Genomic DNA, 15,907 nt, shown 5'->3' with positions numbered 1-15,907 from the left:
ACTGATTCCTCTTTGCAACTTAGTATCTGCCTAGTTCCTTAGTTGGGTTGAGGGGAAATACATCTCAGATCATTTTGGAAAATGTTCATAATGACCATTAGGGTTGGGTATTTCTGTTTTCCTTTATTTCTAATATCTTTCTTTAAAGATTTTAAAGTTTGCCCTTTTGCAAAATCTGATAAAACCATCCATTCTCTATATGGTAAATTGGAGAGGCTGTCCATCTGTTGTAAATTTAAACTTGATCAAAACTTTATGGAACATGAAAAAACTTTGTAATATATTCATATTTAAATAAGCAAACAAACACAAAGCAACCTTTGGTGTCATCCAGGCATGGGGTGACAATCGGAAATGACAGTGTGGTGATTTAGGGCCTCAGGCTGGTGATTGCTCTGAGGGGAATAAGGAGAGGCCATCTTAAAGGGTGTCAGAGAGGGCACCTTTGACATTAAGGCACACGCTGGTATTAGAGGAGTAGGATTTGGGCCTGTGAAGTAGGCAGAGGGCACTCTTGACACACACCACTTCTGATCGTGGAGTAACACACCAGGTTATCACACAGGGACTCCTTCTAGCATTTGCACAAAGCTGTTGGGTGGAGAGATGGACACTCTGCTTCCTTGCAGACAGATGTACGCCTGTGTTAACTCTGCGTGACACAAACCGGGTCCCTTCCAGTGCATGTGGTGTAGTGGAAAGAATGTAGGCTTTGGTTGGGGTCCCAGCCTACACGTGTGTAATCTTTGGGACCTTGGGACAGTCCCTTTTTATGAGTCTCAGTGTCCTTATCTATAAAGCTAGGATAATGCTGACAGGATTTTCTCTGCTAACAGAGGAAATAGCCAATAAATAGTTCTCTTTCTTGGTTTTGTTTTATTTTTATTTATTTATTTATTTATTTATTTATTTGAGACAGGGTCTCACTTTGTCAACTTGGCGGGAGTGCAATGGCACAATCTCAGCTCACTGTAACCTCCACATCCCAGGCTCAAACAATCCTCCTGCCTCACCCCTCCAAGTATCTGGGACTACAGGCATGCCTGGCTAATCTTTGTATTTTAAGTAGAGACAGGGTTTCACCATGTTACCCAGGCTGGTCTTGAACTGCTGGACTCAAGTGATCCGCTGGCCTTGGCCTCCCAAATTGCTGGAATTACAGGCATGAGCCACCATGTCCAGTCCTCTTTGTTGTAACCATTGGATTAATACGAATATAGGCAATTCCCTTAGACATTGAGAACTTGATGTTTGCTGAGAATGGCCATGGCAAAAAATGCAGGACTAATGGTGTGTAACTGCTTGAGCAGTTTCCTAGTACACCCTCCCCAGCCCCAAACAGTTGCTACAATAAACTAGTTTCAGCCCTCTAAGAAGCAGACTGCAAAAACGCCCTTGGCCGCCAAGCAAGGCTGAAGTCTGGCATCTGAGCCACAGTAGACATTTATACCACATGTCCCACTCAGGGGCTCCACTTCCATGGGACCGAAGACGTTGAAACAGGAGTAAGTTTGAGCTAATCTTAAAGAGACCTTCTCACTTAAGCAGATTGTATTGGAAGTGGCCTTTAGTAGTTGGACAGGGTAAACAATGGAAAAGCCAGAATTTTTTTTTTTTTTTTTTTGAGTCTCGCTCAGTTGCCAGGCTGTAGTGCGGTGGCATGATCTTGGCTCACTGCAACCTCCACATCCCATGTTCAAGCAATTCTCCTGCCTCAGCCTCCCGAGTAGTTGGGATTACAGGCACGCTAGAAATTTTGTTTGTTTAAAACGTAATGAACATCTGTGAAACTACCACTCAACCAAAGAATTAAAACATTACTAATAAATTACATCTACCTATTATTCTTCTCCTGTCTAGTTCTCCTGATTCCCTTCCAGCACCAGCTATTCTACTGAAGTTTGTGCTGATCATCTTCTTGCTATTTTTTGTTCTCCCTCTCATACACACCCCCACCACGTGTGTATGTATGTGTGTTGTGGGGCGTGAGGGGGATTGCATTTATCATTCACCGTTACATCACTGAGATTCATCCATTTTATTCTGTGTAACTGTAGTTCACTCATATTTTCTCTTAGACAGCATTCCATTGTGTGAATGTACCACAGATTTGTCCGTTTACCCAAGGATAAGGATTTGGAGCCCTCCCTCTCTTTCTCTTTCTTTTTAGCTGTTATGAACAGTTGTTTTTTGAAAACTCTAGTATTGATCTCTTATTATTCATGAGTGAAATTGCAGGGTCGTAGGGAGTGAGAATGATCACCTTTAAAACACTGACTTGTTTTCCAAAATGGTCGTACAACCACTGGGGATCCTGTGGCTCTATACCTTCCCAATAATTGGTATTAATGTTTTTGTAATTTTTGCCAGCGCAGTAGGTATAGAGCTATGTCTTGTTATAGTCATGATTTGCCTTTGTCTGTGGCTGAGCACCTCTGCGTATGTCCACTGGCCTCACACACCTCCCCCTGTGCAGTGACTGTACGTGCTTCTCATGCCTTGTGCCCACTTTTCTGCAGTTGTTTCCTTACTAATTTGTGGCTGTTTTTATGTATTCTAGTGCTAATCCTGTCAGCTGAATGTCTTACAGATATCTTCTCCCAGTTTATAGATTGCCTTTCTTCCCTTTAAAGTGCCTTCTGATGGACAAAGGCTTTAATATTAATGTAGCCAAACGTATTGATCTTTCCTTTTATGCCTATCCTTTTTTCTATCTTCGTAAATTCTTTCCTACTTCAAGCTCAGAAAGATACTCACTTATATTTTCTTTTCAAGTTTTCAGAGTTTGCTTTTGACATTTAAGCTCTTCATCCATCTGGAGTGAATTTTTCGGCATGGTGTGACTAAGAATCCAATTTCTTTTTTTTTTTTCCTATGGATAAACAATTTTTCCAGCTTTTCCTTTTCCCAACCGTTCTGTCAAAAATCAAAGTTTCACAGATGTATACGTGTTTTTCTAGGCTCTTAGAATTCTGTACCATTGGTCAGTTTATCTCAGCACCATTACTCCACTGTCTCAATTCCTATAGCTTTCCAATAGGCTTTTTTACCTAGTAAAGCAAGTCCCCCTTCCCATTCTTTTTTAGAAATGTCCCAGCTATTGTTGGCCCTTTTGTTCTAATTTTAGAATTCATCTTTCAGGTTTCCCAGAATAACTGAGGTTTAACTGATGTATAATAAAATGATGTACAGTTCTGTGCCTCAGCAAATGCGTGCAGTAATGTAATCAGCACTGCAATCAGGATATAGAATAGTTCTGTCACCCTCAAAATGCCCTCCCGCTCTTTGTAGTCATCTTCCTCTCCCATTCCAGCCCCAGCACCAGCCCCAGGCTCTCACAACCACTGTTGTTTTCTACTGAGATTTTTTTTTCTTACTTTTAATTTTTTTCAATATTTAATTAAAATGTTGGAGGCCAACTCTGGACACACTGCCTATGAGTTAGCCCTGTTCCACAGAAGCTGTTTAAAAAATAAGATGTTGGAATATTTTTGCTGGAGTTGCAGTAAATCTATAAGTCAGTTTAGGAAGGAATCTATATCTTATGTTGTCTTCTTGTTCATAAACATAATGCATCAACTTAGTTAGAAAAGTCTTTGATTGACAGTAGTGGAAAGTTCTTAAAAAAAAAAGTGTAAACGTTTTAAGTAATTCCTCAATACAGGAAGCATTTTATAAGCTAATTGTCTACATAAACAAAATACATATAAATACACAGCAGACATGTGGCAGTATTACATTGTTAAAATGTGTGTGTGTGTGTGTGTGTGTGTGTGTGTGTGTGTGTGTGTGTGTGCGCGCGCCACATCCTGGTTCCAAGCCAGCTTTGTTGCTTACCTACAAGACCTCGGGCAAGCTGTTTAGTTTCTCCGATGCTCAGTCTCTTTATTTGTGTGGTGACTAGAACATCCGAAGATTAAATGCTATGCTGTGTGCAGTGTCAAGAGACAATGGACCAGGCACAATGAAGCTGGAGTGGTTGAGACTCTTATGTGAGGGAACTGCTCCCACTCACCTCCAGGGAAACAGGGAGGACTCTTGGCACGTTTGGTTCCCCAGTGGCTTTCACAAAGTGGCAAGACGGATAGATTGCCTTGAATCATTTCCCTGACAAATTTGGAAAAGGTTAGTGTTACCCAGCAGCCTGCTACATGCTGCTTCTGACAGGGGAGCTGGAATCGCTGGAGGACACAGTTGACAGCCAATTCATTTTGCTGATTCATCCATTAGAGGCGTGGCTTCGAGCCAGAGCTTGGCTTCTAGATTAAAGGCCAAGAGCTGCAAAGCTGCTGGGACTCGAAGGAATGCTGGTAAATTATTGCCACGTGGAGGCCAGCAGTGAAAAGCAGACTGTTATTTATTTCCCCTTTTAAGTGATCCTAAATTCCAAATGTGCTCAGATAAATTCCCTCGCCATGGTTAGGGAGTTGTTTGTAACATTTGTCTATCAGCTGGGAGCTGAATTATTGAAAACAATCAGATACCATTAAATAGATTGTCTCAGCTCCTCTATGACCCTGTCATCACCTTTGCTTTCATGGGGAATATTGACCCAAGCCTCCTCTCCTACTTGGTAATCCAAATTAAACTTGAGAGAAGGATTTTTTTCGAGGTAGGGTCTTGCTGTGTTGCCCAGGCTGGAGTGAGTACAATGGTGCACTCATGGCTCACTGCAGACTTGACTTCCTGGGCTCAGTCGATCCTCTCACCTCAGCCTCCCTAATAACTGAGACTATAGTCTCAAGTCACAACATCTGGCTAATTTTTGTATTTTTTTTGTAGAGAATGGGGTTTTGCCCCGTTGTCCAGTCTGGTCTCGAACTCCTGGGCTCAAGCAGTCCTCCTACCTTGGCCTCCCAGAGTGCTGGGACTCTAGGCATGAGCGACCACACCTGGCAACAGAGGGATTATTGCAGGTGTCATCCCTTTTGGGTGTGCTTGCAAAATAAACCTTTTAGATTAAAGGATGCAATAGCCAGGCCAGGCACGGTGGCTCACACCCGTAATCCCAGCACTTTGGGAGGCCAAGGCAGGCAGATCACTTCAGCCCAGGAGTTTGAGACCAACCTGGCCAACAAGACGAAACCCTGTCTCTATGAAAATTACAGAAATTAGCCGGGCGTGGTGGCGTTCGCATGTAGTTTCAGCTATTCAGGATGCTGAGGCACGAGAATCACTTGAACCTGGGTGGTGGAGGTTGCAATGAGCCTAGATTGTGCCACTGTACTCCAGCTTAGGCAAAAGAATGAGACTCTGTCTCAAATAAATAAATAATATATTAATAAAAATAAAGAACTTTCTTAAAAAAAATGAGATGGAAGAAAATCCAGGAGATGCTCATTGGTTAACAGTTAGTACAGAATAATGATGGTAGAACCAATGGGTTCTCATATATCCACATTGATAGATGAACATATTTTAATCTATCACAAGCTTAGGGAATCACAAGCTTACAGGGAAATCACCACTACATAAATCTGGTATGTGACAGGGTGACCTTTAAGAGAGGGTGGAGATTGTGTCTTGATTTACCAAATACCTGACATAGTTCCTGGGACAAAAACACTCAGTAAGCAGTTACCACATGGAAGAATGGGTGGACAATGTTTACTGGATATAACTTGTTGGGAGGCTGGGTAAATGAGTGAAAAATAACAGAAATATGACACCTTAAAAGTAAGAAAAACAACTGTTCCAAGGAATAAGATTTTCAGGAAAGGATCGTATTTCTGTGGCTCTCTGATATGAGTAACTTTACTCAATAGCATGTCTCCAGAACCTCCTGCTTTCACCGCTTATCTCCTGAGTGAGGCAGAGCATGCTGTTTTGAGCTCACATTTCAGTAACTCACTCGACTTCTATGGGAGACATTGTATAATATGAACATTCTCTAGCACTTTTTTTTTTAGACATGGGGGGTCTCACAGTGTTGCCCAGGTTGGTCTTCAACCCCATGGGCTCAAGTTATCCTCCCACCTTGGCCTCCCAAAGTGCTGAGATTACAAGTGTGAGCCACTGTGCCCTGCCTCTCTAATACTTTGAGGTTTTTATTTTCTTGTTCTCTTTAACTCTAGAGTGAATATTTAAAAGTACACAAACTTCTTAGTAAAAATTTGTGTTTTCTGAAGAAGTAGAGTATTTTCCTGTTTTGTTCTGTTTTTTAGATAACTAAATATTTAGGGCATGACATTCCAGAAACCTTTGTTGCACTAAGTTTTAGTGAAATCTGGCCTAGTTGAAGATTAAAATGTGTCAAGTGCCGGATGTGGGACATCTGCCTCTCATACAGTTGTCTTTCCCTCTGTTTTAAGGTCCCTGGTAAACTGGATTCCCTTGTCCAGTGCCGACGTGTCCAAAGCCTGCATGCTCGTCACCAGCACTGTATTCTGCTCTGCATTCAGTCACATCATTTTTATTGAGAACTATTCCATATGCAGGGGTTTTCTAGGTGCAGGTAGACAGATTCTGTTTCTGACATCATGGCACTTTGCAGCTACCAGGTACAAGGCAGCCGTGAACAGTGTGGCCAGGCTCTTATGGTCTCACTGCCAGTGTGGGTAATAGTTGTTGGCAGTGATAGTGGGCTAGGAATGCATATGCCCAAACTGGAAGCCAGAAGTAACAAATGGGCACCAAGAGGCCATCATTGGTCCTCACTCCCATGCTGCCATCGTGATCTATCCACAGCAGCCTCAGAAGAGGGGGCAGCATGGGATCAGAACACAACTGACCTGGCCTTAGTCTGAAGCATTAACACCAAGGGGGGATTAAGCCCCAGCTTTCAAGTACCCCTGCCAGCCAGAGCGCATTATGGAGAATTAGCAGTCTTTTAAGGCGGAAGGAGCAGAGGCATGTCCTAAGTATTGTGCAGCTGTCTTAAATTTGCAGAGTACATGGGAGCTAAGCTATGAGGATGCAAAGGCATAAGGATGATGTACTTTGGAAACTCCTGGGGAAGGACAGGAGGGGGCGAGGGATAAAAGACTGTACATTGGGTGCAGTGTACACTGCTCAGGTGACAGGTGCACCAAAACTCAGAAATCACCACTGAAGAACTTTTCCATGCAACCACATACCACCTCTTCCCCTATAACTACTGAAATAAGATAAATAAAATACAAAAAAAAAATGCATATGTAGTATAATTCCAGTTATAAGTAGCTCAAGAGAAGGCAAAATTAAGCCCTGATGATAGCAGTGGTGACAGCAAAGTTATCAAATTGAGGAAGATAATGCCGTAATTGTGCTACACATCTGAGGTGCCTTCGTCCAGTGAAGGAGGGGTGGGAGGTTGTCTAGAAACAGGCATGAGGGTGAGGGGGATGTTCCTTATCTTAATTCGCTTGATGGACGACACGTGGGTGTACAAATTTGTTTAAAACTCATTATAACAAAACAGGTAATAAAGCCTGATAGTTTAAAAAAAAAAAATTAAATAACAAAATGAAAATAATAAAGCATTTCCAAAAAATTTTTTTTGCGGAGTCCAGAGTGAGGTGCAGAGTGATAAGGAGGACCCTGGGCCGGGTGCGGTGGCTCACGCCTGTAATCCCAGCACTTTGGGAGGCCGAGGTGGGTGGATCACGAGGTCAGGAGATCGAGACCATCCTGGCTAACATGGTGAAACCCCCGTCTCTACTAAAAATACAAAAAATTAGCCCGGCATGGTGGCGGGTGCCTGTAGTCCCAGCTACTCGGGAGGCTGAGGCAGGAGAATGGCGTGAACCCGGGAGGCGGAGCTTGCAGTGAGCTGAGATCACGCCACAGCCTGGGCGACAGAGCGAGACTCCGTCTCAAAAAAAAAAAAAAAAACACACACACAAAAGAAGGACCCTGGTATTAGGGTTTGGGGAACCTAGTTTTGCATCTTATCCCTGCCACTTACCCAGGGGTGGTCTGCAGCAAACCCCTGACCTCTGTGACCCTGCTTTCTCACATGTGAAAACATTTCCCCTCTTACAAGTGTACTATGAAGATTAGATATAATGCATGTAAAACACTGCACACAGACTTACAGATCTTCAGTGTATGACACAGTAATCACCACCACTGGCAATACTGTTTTTTGTTGTCATTTTATTTTAGGAAAATAGTGAGGGTTTACAGTTTTTCCTTAGTGTTTTGTTTATTTTCATTTTGTTACTCTGAAAATGAATAATATCCAAATAGTAATGTTGACTGCAAATATTTTGAAAATTAGTATTTTACTTACATCATTATGGTTCTTTACAGTTTATAAAGCACTTTCACACTGAAAAGGAGATTGGGGAGCAATGACTTTTTTTTCCAGATGAGAAAACTCAGACTTGAAGAGTTTACAGGGTGTACCCAAGGTCATTTGTCTTCCAGGTGGCAGAACCAGGGGTCAGACCTCAGGCCTGATGGGGCTCCTTTGACCACCTTAGGCCACATTTCAAAAGTGGTATCTTTGGGGCTAGGCCAGACTTTAGTAAGCATTTTTTTTTCTTTTCCTTGTAGCTGTCAATACCAGCAAATATGCAGAAAGCTATCGGATCCAAACCTATGCTGAATATATGGGGAAAAAACAGGAAGAGAAGCAGATCAAAAGAAAGTGGACTGAAGATGGCTGGAAGGAGGCTGACAGCAAACGGTTAAACCCCCAGTGCATACCCTATGCCCTGCAGAATCACTATTACCGCAGCAATAGGTAAGGGCTCTCAGCTGTTCATTTAAAAGGCCAGAGTTCTAGCAATTTCTTGTTGCTTCTTATAGGATCGTAAGTACTAAATCTGACTTTTGAGAAAGATGGCGTTTCTAACTTTTCACATCATTTCAGAAATGACTACGACCTGAATTCCCTGTATTTTAGAGACTGCTTTATAGACCACAGCTATTTTGGTTAACCCTCACAAAACCTCTTTGAGGTAGACAGGATTTTTTTTTTTTTTTTTTTTTTTTTTTGAGACAGGGTCTCATTCTGTTGCCCAGGCTGGAGTGCAGTGGCACAATCACAGCTCACTGCAGCTTCGACCTCCTGAGCTCAAGTGATCCTCCAACCTCAACCTGAGTAGCCGGGACTACAGGTACGCACCACCACGCCTGACTAATTTTTGATATTTCGTAGAGATGAGGTCTCACTATATTGCCCAGGCTGGTCTCAAATTCCTGGATGCAAGTGATGCTCTCACCTCGGCCTCCCAAAGTGCTGTGATTACAGGTATGAACCACTGTGCCTGGCCCAGGATATGTCTTATTCCCATTTTAGGGATGAGGAGATGGAGGCTCTGTGTCTTCTTCAGTAGTTCTGTGAGAGAACCAGGATTAGAACTGAACTCATGTGTGTCTCATCCCTTGCTCTTCTCAGTAGAACTGCCTCTGCCTGATCTCCTGAGCTTTCAGATCCTATGGATACTGAACCATGTGCCTACTGTAGAAAGAATGCTTGACTCACACTTCCTTTTACCACCCGTAATCCTCCCTGTAGAAGATAAATGCTGGCAACATTTGGTATCTTTGTGAAACTACAAAACACATATAGAAAATGGGAAAAATGTATACATATATATGTTCATTATAGAAAATTGTGAAGGCCGGGCGCAGTGGCTCAAGCCTGTAATCCCAGCACTTTGGGAGGCTGGGCTTCGTCTCCCAAAGTGATTCGCCCGTCTCGACGGGCGAATCACTAGGTCAGGAGATCGAGACCATCCTGGTGAACACGGTGAAACCCCTTCTCTACTAAAAAAATACAAAAAACTAGCCGGGCGAGGTGATGGGCGCTTGTAGTCCCAGCTACTCGGGAGGCTGAGGCAGGAGAATGGCGTAAATCTGGGAGGCGGAGCTTGCAGTGAGCTGAGATCCGGCCACTGCACTCCAGCCTGGGCGACAGAGCCAGACTCCGTCTCAAAAAAAAAGAAAACTGTGAAGTTTAGAGCAATGTGAATTTACAAGAGAAAAAAATGAACCATAATCCCAACACCCAGAAGCAATCACTGTTAATATTTCAGATTGCCCTCTATACTTTAAAAATGGTGTTTTAGAGATTAAAGAAATTGAGGTATGATTAAGATAAAATAAAATGCAGAGATTGTAAATGTTTAGTTCAAAGAGTTTTAACAGTTGTATGCAGTCATATAACCTCCAACCAAAGCGAGATACATAACATTTCTATTTCCCTTGAATTTCCTTATGTCCGTTTTCAAACAATCCCAAATTCCCACTATGACCCTAAGGAACCATTTTTAAATTTTTACCACTGTAAGATTAGTTTCACCTATTCTTGGAATTTATAAAAAATAGAATCGTTTGGCATTGTGTTTACCTTTTTTGCTTAATATATTTTTAAAATTCATCCTTGATATTGCGTCTCAGTAGTTTTTTTAAATCGTTGAGTAGTATTTAATTATGTAAATGTGCAACATTTATTTTACCCCCATTCTCTTGATAGTGGACGTTTGAACTGTTTCTCGTTTGGGGCTATTATCGGTAAGGCTGCTGTGAATGTTTCAGTAAGAGAATTTTTTTTGTCTGCATATGTAGGAGTAGAATTATTGATTTTTTTTTTTTTTTTTTTTTTTTTTTTTTTTTTTGAGACGGAGTCTCGCTCTGTCGCCCAGGCTGGAGTGCAGTGGCACGATCCTGGCTCACTGCAAGTTCCACCGCCTCCCGGGTTCAAGCCATTCTCCTGCCTCAGCCTCCCTAGAAGCTGGGACTATAGGCACCCGCCACCACACCCGGCTAATTTTTTTGTATTTTTAGTAGAGACGGGGTTTCACCGTGTTCGCCAGGATGGTCTCGATCTCCTGACCTCGTGATCCGCCTGCCTCGGCCTCCCAAAGTGCTGGGATTACAGGCTTGAGCCACCGCGCCCGGCCTGAATTATTGATTTTTAGGATAAGTATGTGTTAAACTTTATTAAGAGCAAAGAAACAGCTCTCCAAAGTGGATATAGCATTTTATAGTATGAGTTTGATATGCCATTTTATTGTGTGAGTTTTATTTAGTCCACATCCTTGTCAGCATTTCATGCTGTTAATCTTTTATAATTTTATTTATTTATTTATTTATTTATTTATTTATTTATTGAGACAGGTCTTGCTCTTTTTCCCAGGCTAGAGTGCAGTAGCGCGATCTTGGCTCACTGCAACCTCCTTCCTGGGATCAAGCGATTCACAGGCCTCTGCTTCCTGAGAAGCTGCGACTACAGATGCGCACCACCTCACCCAGCTAATTTTTGTATTTTTAGTAGAGATGGTGTTTTGCCATGTTGGCCAGGCTGGTCTCGAACTCCTGACCTCAAGTGATCCACCTGCCTCGGCCTCCCAAAGTGTTGGGATTACAGGTGTGAGCCACTGCACCTGACTGTCAATCTTTTAACTTTAGTCATCTTAGAGGGAATGAAACAGTATTGCATTGTGGTTTTAATTTGCATTTCTCTCATGCTAATGATATTGACTACCATTTAATGTTCTTGTTGACCATTGAGGTGGCTTTTTAAGTCTCTTGCCCTTTTTAAAATTGGGTTGTCTTTTTGCTATTAACTTATAGTTCTTGTATATAGTCCAGATACATAGCCTTTGTCAGATGTTTGTGCTGCATGTGTATTTTTTTGATTCTGTGGTTTACCTATTCATTTCTTTGTGATGTTTTTAAATGAGCACATATTTCTGATTTGTTCTTCTTTCCTTTTGAGACAGTCTTGCTTTGTTGTCTAGGCTGGAGTACAGTGGTGCAATCTCAGCTCACTGCCACCTCTGCCTGTCAGGCTCAAGTGATTCTCGTGCCTCACCTTCCGGAGTAGATTACAGATGTGCACCACCACACCTGGGTAATTTTTGTATTTTTAGTAGAAACAGGGTTTCACCATGTTGCCCAGGCTGGTCTTGAACTCCTGGCCTCAAGTGATCCGGCAGCCTCGGCCTCCCAAAGTGCTGGGATTACAGGTGCGAACCACCACACCCAGCCAGATATCTTTTATTTTCATAAAGTCTTGTTTATTAAGTTTTTCCTTTTATTGTTAGTGGATTCTCCCCCCCCGCCCCAAAATATTTGCCTACGCTAAGGTTGCAGTGATTGTCTCTTTGTTTTTTTGGTAGAAGGTTTGTAATTTTACCTTTTACATTTAGGTCATGACCCATTTCAAATTAATCGTGTATGTGGAGTGAGATATGGAGATCAGGGTTTATTTTTTCCCATATGACTGTCTGGTTGTTCCAACAACATTTTAACAATTTGTTTAAAAGAGTTTTCTTCCTTTATTGGTTTGACTCACTCAGCCACCCAAATAGCTGGGGACTACAGCTACTTGCCACCACTCCTGGCTAATTTAAAAATTTTTTTTTTGTAGAGACAGAGTCTCACTGTGTTTCCCAAGCTGATCTTGAACTCCTGGGTTCAAGTGAACCTCCCGCCTTGACCTCTTAAAGCGTTAGTATTATAGGTGTGAGCCACCAGGCCTGGCCTGGCCTGGAATTGTTTCTTAAATGTCATTTTCAAACTGTTTGCTGCTTTTGTATAGAAATATAATTCATTGTTGCTGGGCACAGTGGCTCACACCTGTAATCCCAAAACTTTGGGAGGCCAAGGCGGATGGATCCCCTGAGGTCAGGAATTCAAGACCAGCCTGACCAAACACTGTCTCTACTTAAAATAAAAGAATTAGCCAGCTGTGGTGGCAGGTGACTATAATCCCAGCTACTCGGGAGGCTGAGGGCAGGAGAATCACTTGAACCTGGGAGGTGGAGGTTGCAGTGAGCCAAGATAGCGCCATTGCACTCCAGCCTGGGGGACAAGAGCAAGACTTCATCTCAAAAAAAAAAGAAATATAATTCATTGTTATATATTGACTTCATGTCTTGCAACCTTTTTAAATTCAGTTATTTGTTCTAATAGGATTTTTAAAAATATTCCATAAGGTTTTCTATGTGCACAATTACGTTGTATGCTGTTCACAAGTTTTACATCTTTTCTAGTCTTTATGTCTTTTATTTATTTTTCTTGCCTTATTGCACTGAGTAGCACCTTTAGCATATGGTTAAATAGAAATAGAGAGAGTGGATATCCCTGCCTTGTTTCCAGTATTAGGGAGGAGAAGTTCAATGTTTCCCCATTAAGTAAGATTTTAGGTTGTTCATACACATTCTTTTTCAGATTGGGGAAGTTGCTTTCCATTTCTAGTACGTTAAGAAATCATTCAACATCACAAGTGGATATTGAATCTTTTCAGGTGCTCTTTCTGTATCTTTAAAAATTGTCTTATGGGTTTTGTCTTTTATTTATTTATTTTTAATATTTCTGAGACAGGGTCTGTTGCCCAGGCTAGAGTGCTGTGGCATAATCATAGCTCATGGCAGCCTTGAACTCCTGGGCTCAAGGGATCATCCCACCTCAGCCTCCTGAGTAGCTGGAACTACGGGTGTGCACCACCACACTTGGCTAATTTTTTTATTTTTGTAGAGACAAGAGTCTCACTATGTTACTCAGACTGGTTTTGGACCCTTTGGCCTCAAGAGATCCTCCCACCTCCCAGAGTGCTGGTATTAGGTAGCTGTGCACCTGGCCATCGTTTATTTTGTTAAAATTTTGAATTATACTAATTGATACTTGAATGTTTAATCAGATTTATATGCCTGAAAGAAATCCCACTTGGCTGTAAAGTGTTATCCTTTTAATATGTTATTGGATTTGATTGCTGATATTGTGTTAAATATTTTTTGCATCTCTGTTCATGAGGAATATTAAACTGTAATTTTCTTTTCTTTTCTTTTCTTTTTTTGAGATGGAGTCTTGCTCTGTTGTCAGGCTGGAGTGTGCAGTGGCGCAATCTCGGCTCACTGCAACCTCCGACTCCCTGGTTCAAGTGATTTTCCTGCCTCAGCCTCCCGAGTAACTGGGATTACAGGCACACACCACCATGCCCAGCTAAATTTTTTTGTATTTTTAGTAGAGACGAAGTTTCACCATGTTGGCCAGGACGGTCTCGAACTCCTGACCTCGTGATCCACCCGCTTTGGCCTCCCAAAGTGCTGGGATTACAGGTGTGAGCCACTGCGCCCAGCCTGTAATTTTCTATTTTTGTCAAGTTTTGGAATCAGGGTTATGTTGATCTCATAATAATAACTATAATAATAATAATGTTATTATTATTATTATTATTTTTTGTTTGTTTGTTTAGACAAAGTCTTGCTCTGTTGCCAGGTTGGAGTGATTCTCCTGCCTCAGCCCGCCGAGTAGCTGGGATTACAGGCATGTGCCATCACACCCAGCTAATTTTTTGCATTTTTAGTAGAGACCGGGTTTCGCTGTGTTGGCCAGGCTGGTCTCGAACTTCTGACCTCAAATGATCCACCTGCTTTGACCTCCCAAAGTGCTGGGATTACAGGTATGAGCCACCACACCTTGCCTATTTTCTTATACTTAGTGTTTGTGTCGTATATTTTTGTTAGATGGAGTCTTGCTCTGTCGCCCAGGCTGGAGTGCAGTGGCCGGATCTCAGCTCACTGCAAGCTCTGTCTCCCGGGTTCACACCATTCTCCTGCCTCAGCCTCCCGAGTAGCTGGGACTATAGGCGCCCGCCACCTCGCCCGGCTAGTTTTTTGTATTTTTTAGTAGAGATGGGGTTTCACCGTGTTAGCCAGGATGGTCTCGATCTCCTGACCTCGTGATCCGCCCACGTCGGCCTCCCAAAGTGCTGGGATTACAGGCGTGAGCCACCGCGCCCGGCCCTTGTTCAGTCTTTACTGGTAACTGGTTTGTCTTTATAATGAAAGTGTGTTTCTTATAAATTGCGTATAGCTGGCTCTTGCTCCTGACAATCTCTGCCATTTATATTGAACTAATGTTGAGGACAGATCTGCCTCCCATCTTGTGGTTTGTTTCCTGTTTGTCCTGTTTCTTCTGTGTCCCTCTGTTCCTCTTACTCTACTGCCTTTTGGTTGAATTATGTATTATTTAGTATTTGCTGATATTTTATCATCCCATTTTATCTTCTCTATTGACTTTTTGCTTATACCGCTTTGTGTTGTTTTTTAAAGTCATTGTTCCAGATTGGTGGTTGGTAAACTACAGCTGTCAAACCAAATCTGGCCCATGTGGCTCACATGTTTTTATAAGGTTCTGTTGGAACACAGCCTTGCCCATTCATTTATTTTTATTTTGTTTTATTTAAATAATTTTTTTATAGAGATGGGGTCTCGCTATGTTACCTGGACTGGTCTTGAACTCCTTGGTTCTAGTGATCCTCCCACCTCCGCCTCTCAAAGTGCTGGGCTTACAGGCACAAGCCACTGTGCCCAGCCACCCATTCATTTACATATTGCCTGTGGCTGCTTTTGAGTTACAGTGGCAAAGTTGGGTAGTTATGACAGAGACCTATGGCCCCCAAAACTCAAAATGTTTACTCTGTGACCCTTTAGAGAAAGGTTGACCCTTGCTGTGGAATTATACTGTCCAAGACGGTAGCCATTAACCACATGGCTATTGAGTACTTGAAATGTTGCTAGTCCAAAATGAGATGGGTTGTGAATATAACTACGCACCAGATTTTTTTTTTTTTTGAGACAGAGACTACACACCAGATTTTGAAGAATGTAAACTGTTAATCATTGTTTACATGCAGATTACATGTTGAAATGATAATATTTTTGATATATGAGGTTGAAATATTAAATTAATTAGACTTCGTTTTCATTTTTAAATGGTAGATATTTGAACATTTTTAATTATATACCTGGTTACATTACATTTCTATTGGCCAAGCACTACTCTAAGATTACAATATGCATCTTTCAAGTATCACAGTCTTTTATTTTTATTTTCTCTTTTTGTTTTTGACAGTCTGTCTTCAAGCAAAAAATGTACTACTTCATGAACAGTGTGAGACTCTTAACAGTATATTTCCAATTACTCCCTTCCCCAATCCTTTGCGATCTTTTATCTTATATTTTACTTC

The 15,907-nt window shown here is 41.9% G+C and overlaps 1 protein-coding gene across 17 annotated transcripts in view; it reads left to right on the top strand.

Moving 5' to 3' along the window:
- PARN (poly(A)-specific ribonuclease) overlaps positions 1-15,907 on the top strand; it is a 199,986-nt gene that overhangs the window by 142,742 nt on the left and 41,337 nt on the right. For all 17 annotated transcript variants that reach the window (XR_012429494.1, XM_074028276.1, XM_074028272.1 and 14 more), the window contains one exon: positions 8,479-8,668. Coding sequence is in view for 16 of the 17 variants with exons in the window: in XM_074028276.1 (XP_073884377.1) it covers positions 8,479-8,668 (190 nt within the window). In the remaining variant the exon portion in view is untranslated. The remainder of the gene's footprint in view (positions 1-8,478; positions 8,669-15,907) is intronic.

This window comes from Macaca fascicularis, chromosome 20 (assembly GCF_037993035.2).
Source record: "Macaca fascicularis isolate 582-1 chromosome 20, T2T-MFA8v1.1".
Taxonomy (NCBI): Eukaryota; Metazoa; Chordata; class Mammalia; order Primates; family Cercopithecidae; genus Macaca; species Macaca fascicularis.
The sequence above is the reverse complement of the archived record's forward strand: the minus strand, read 5'-3'. Positions and strand labels throughout refer to the sequence as shown.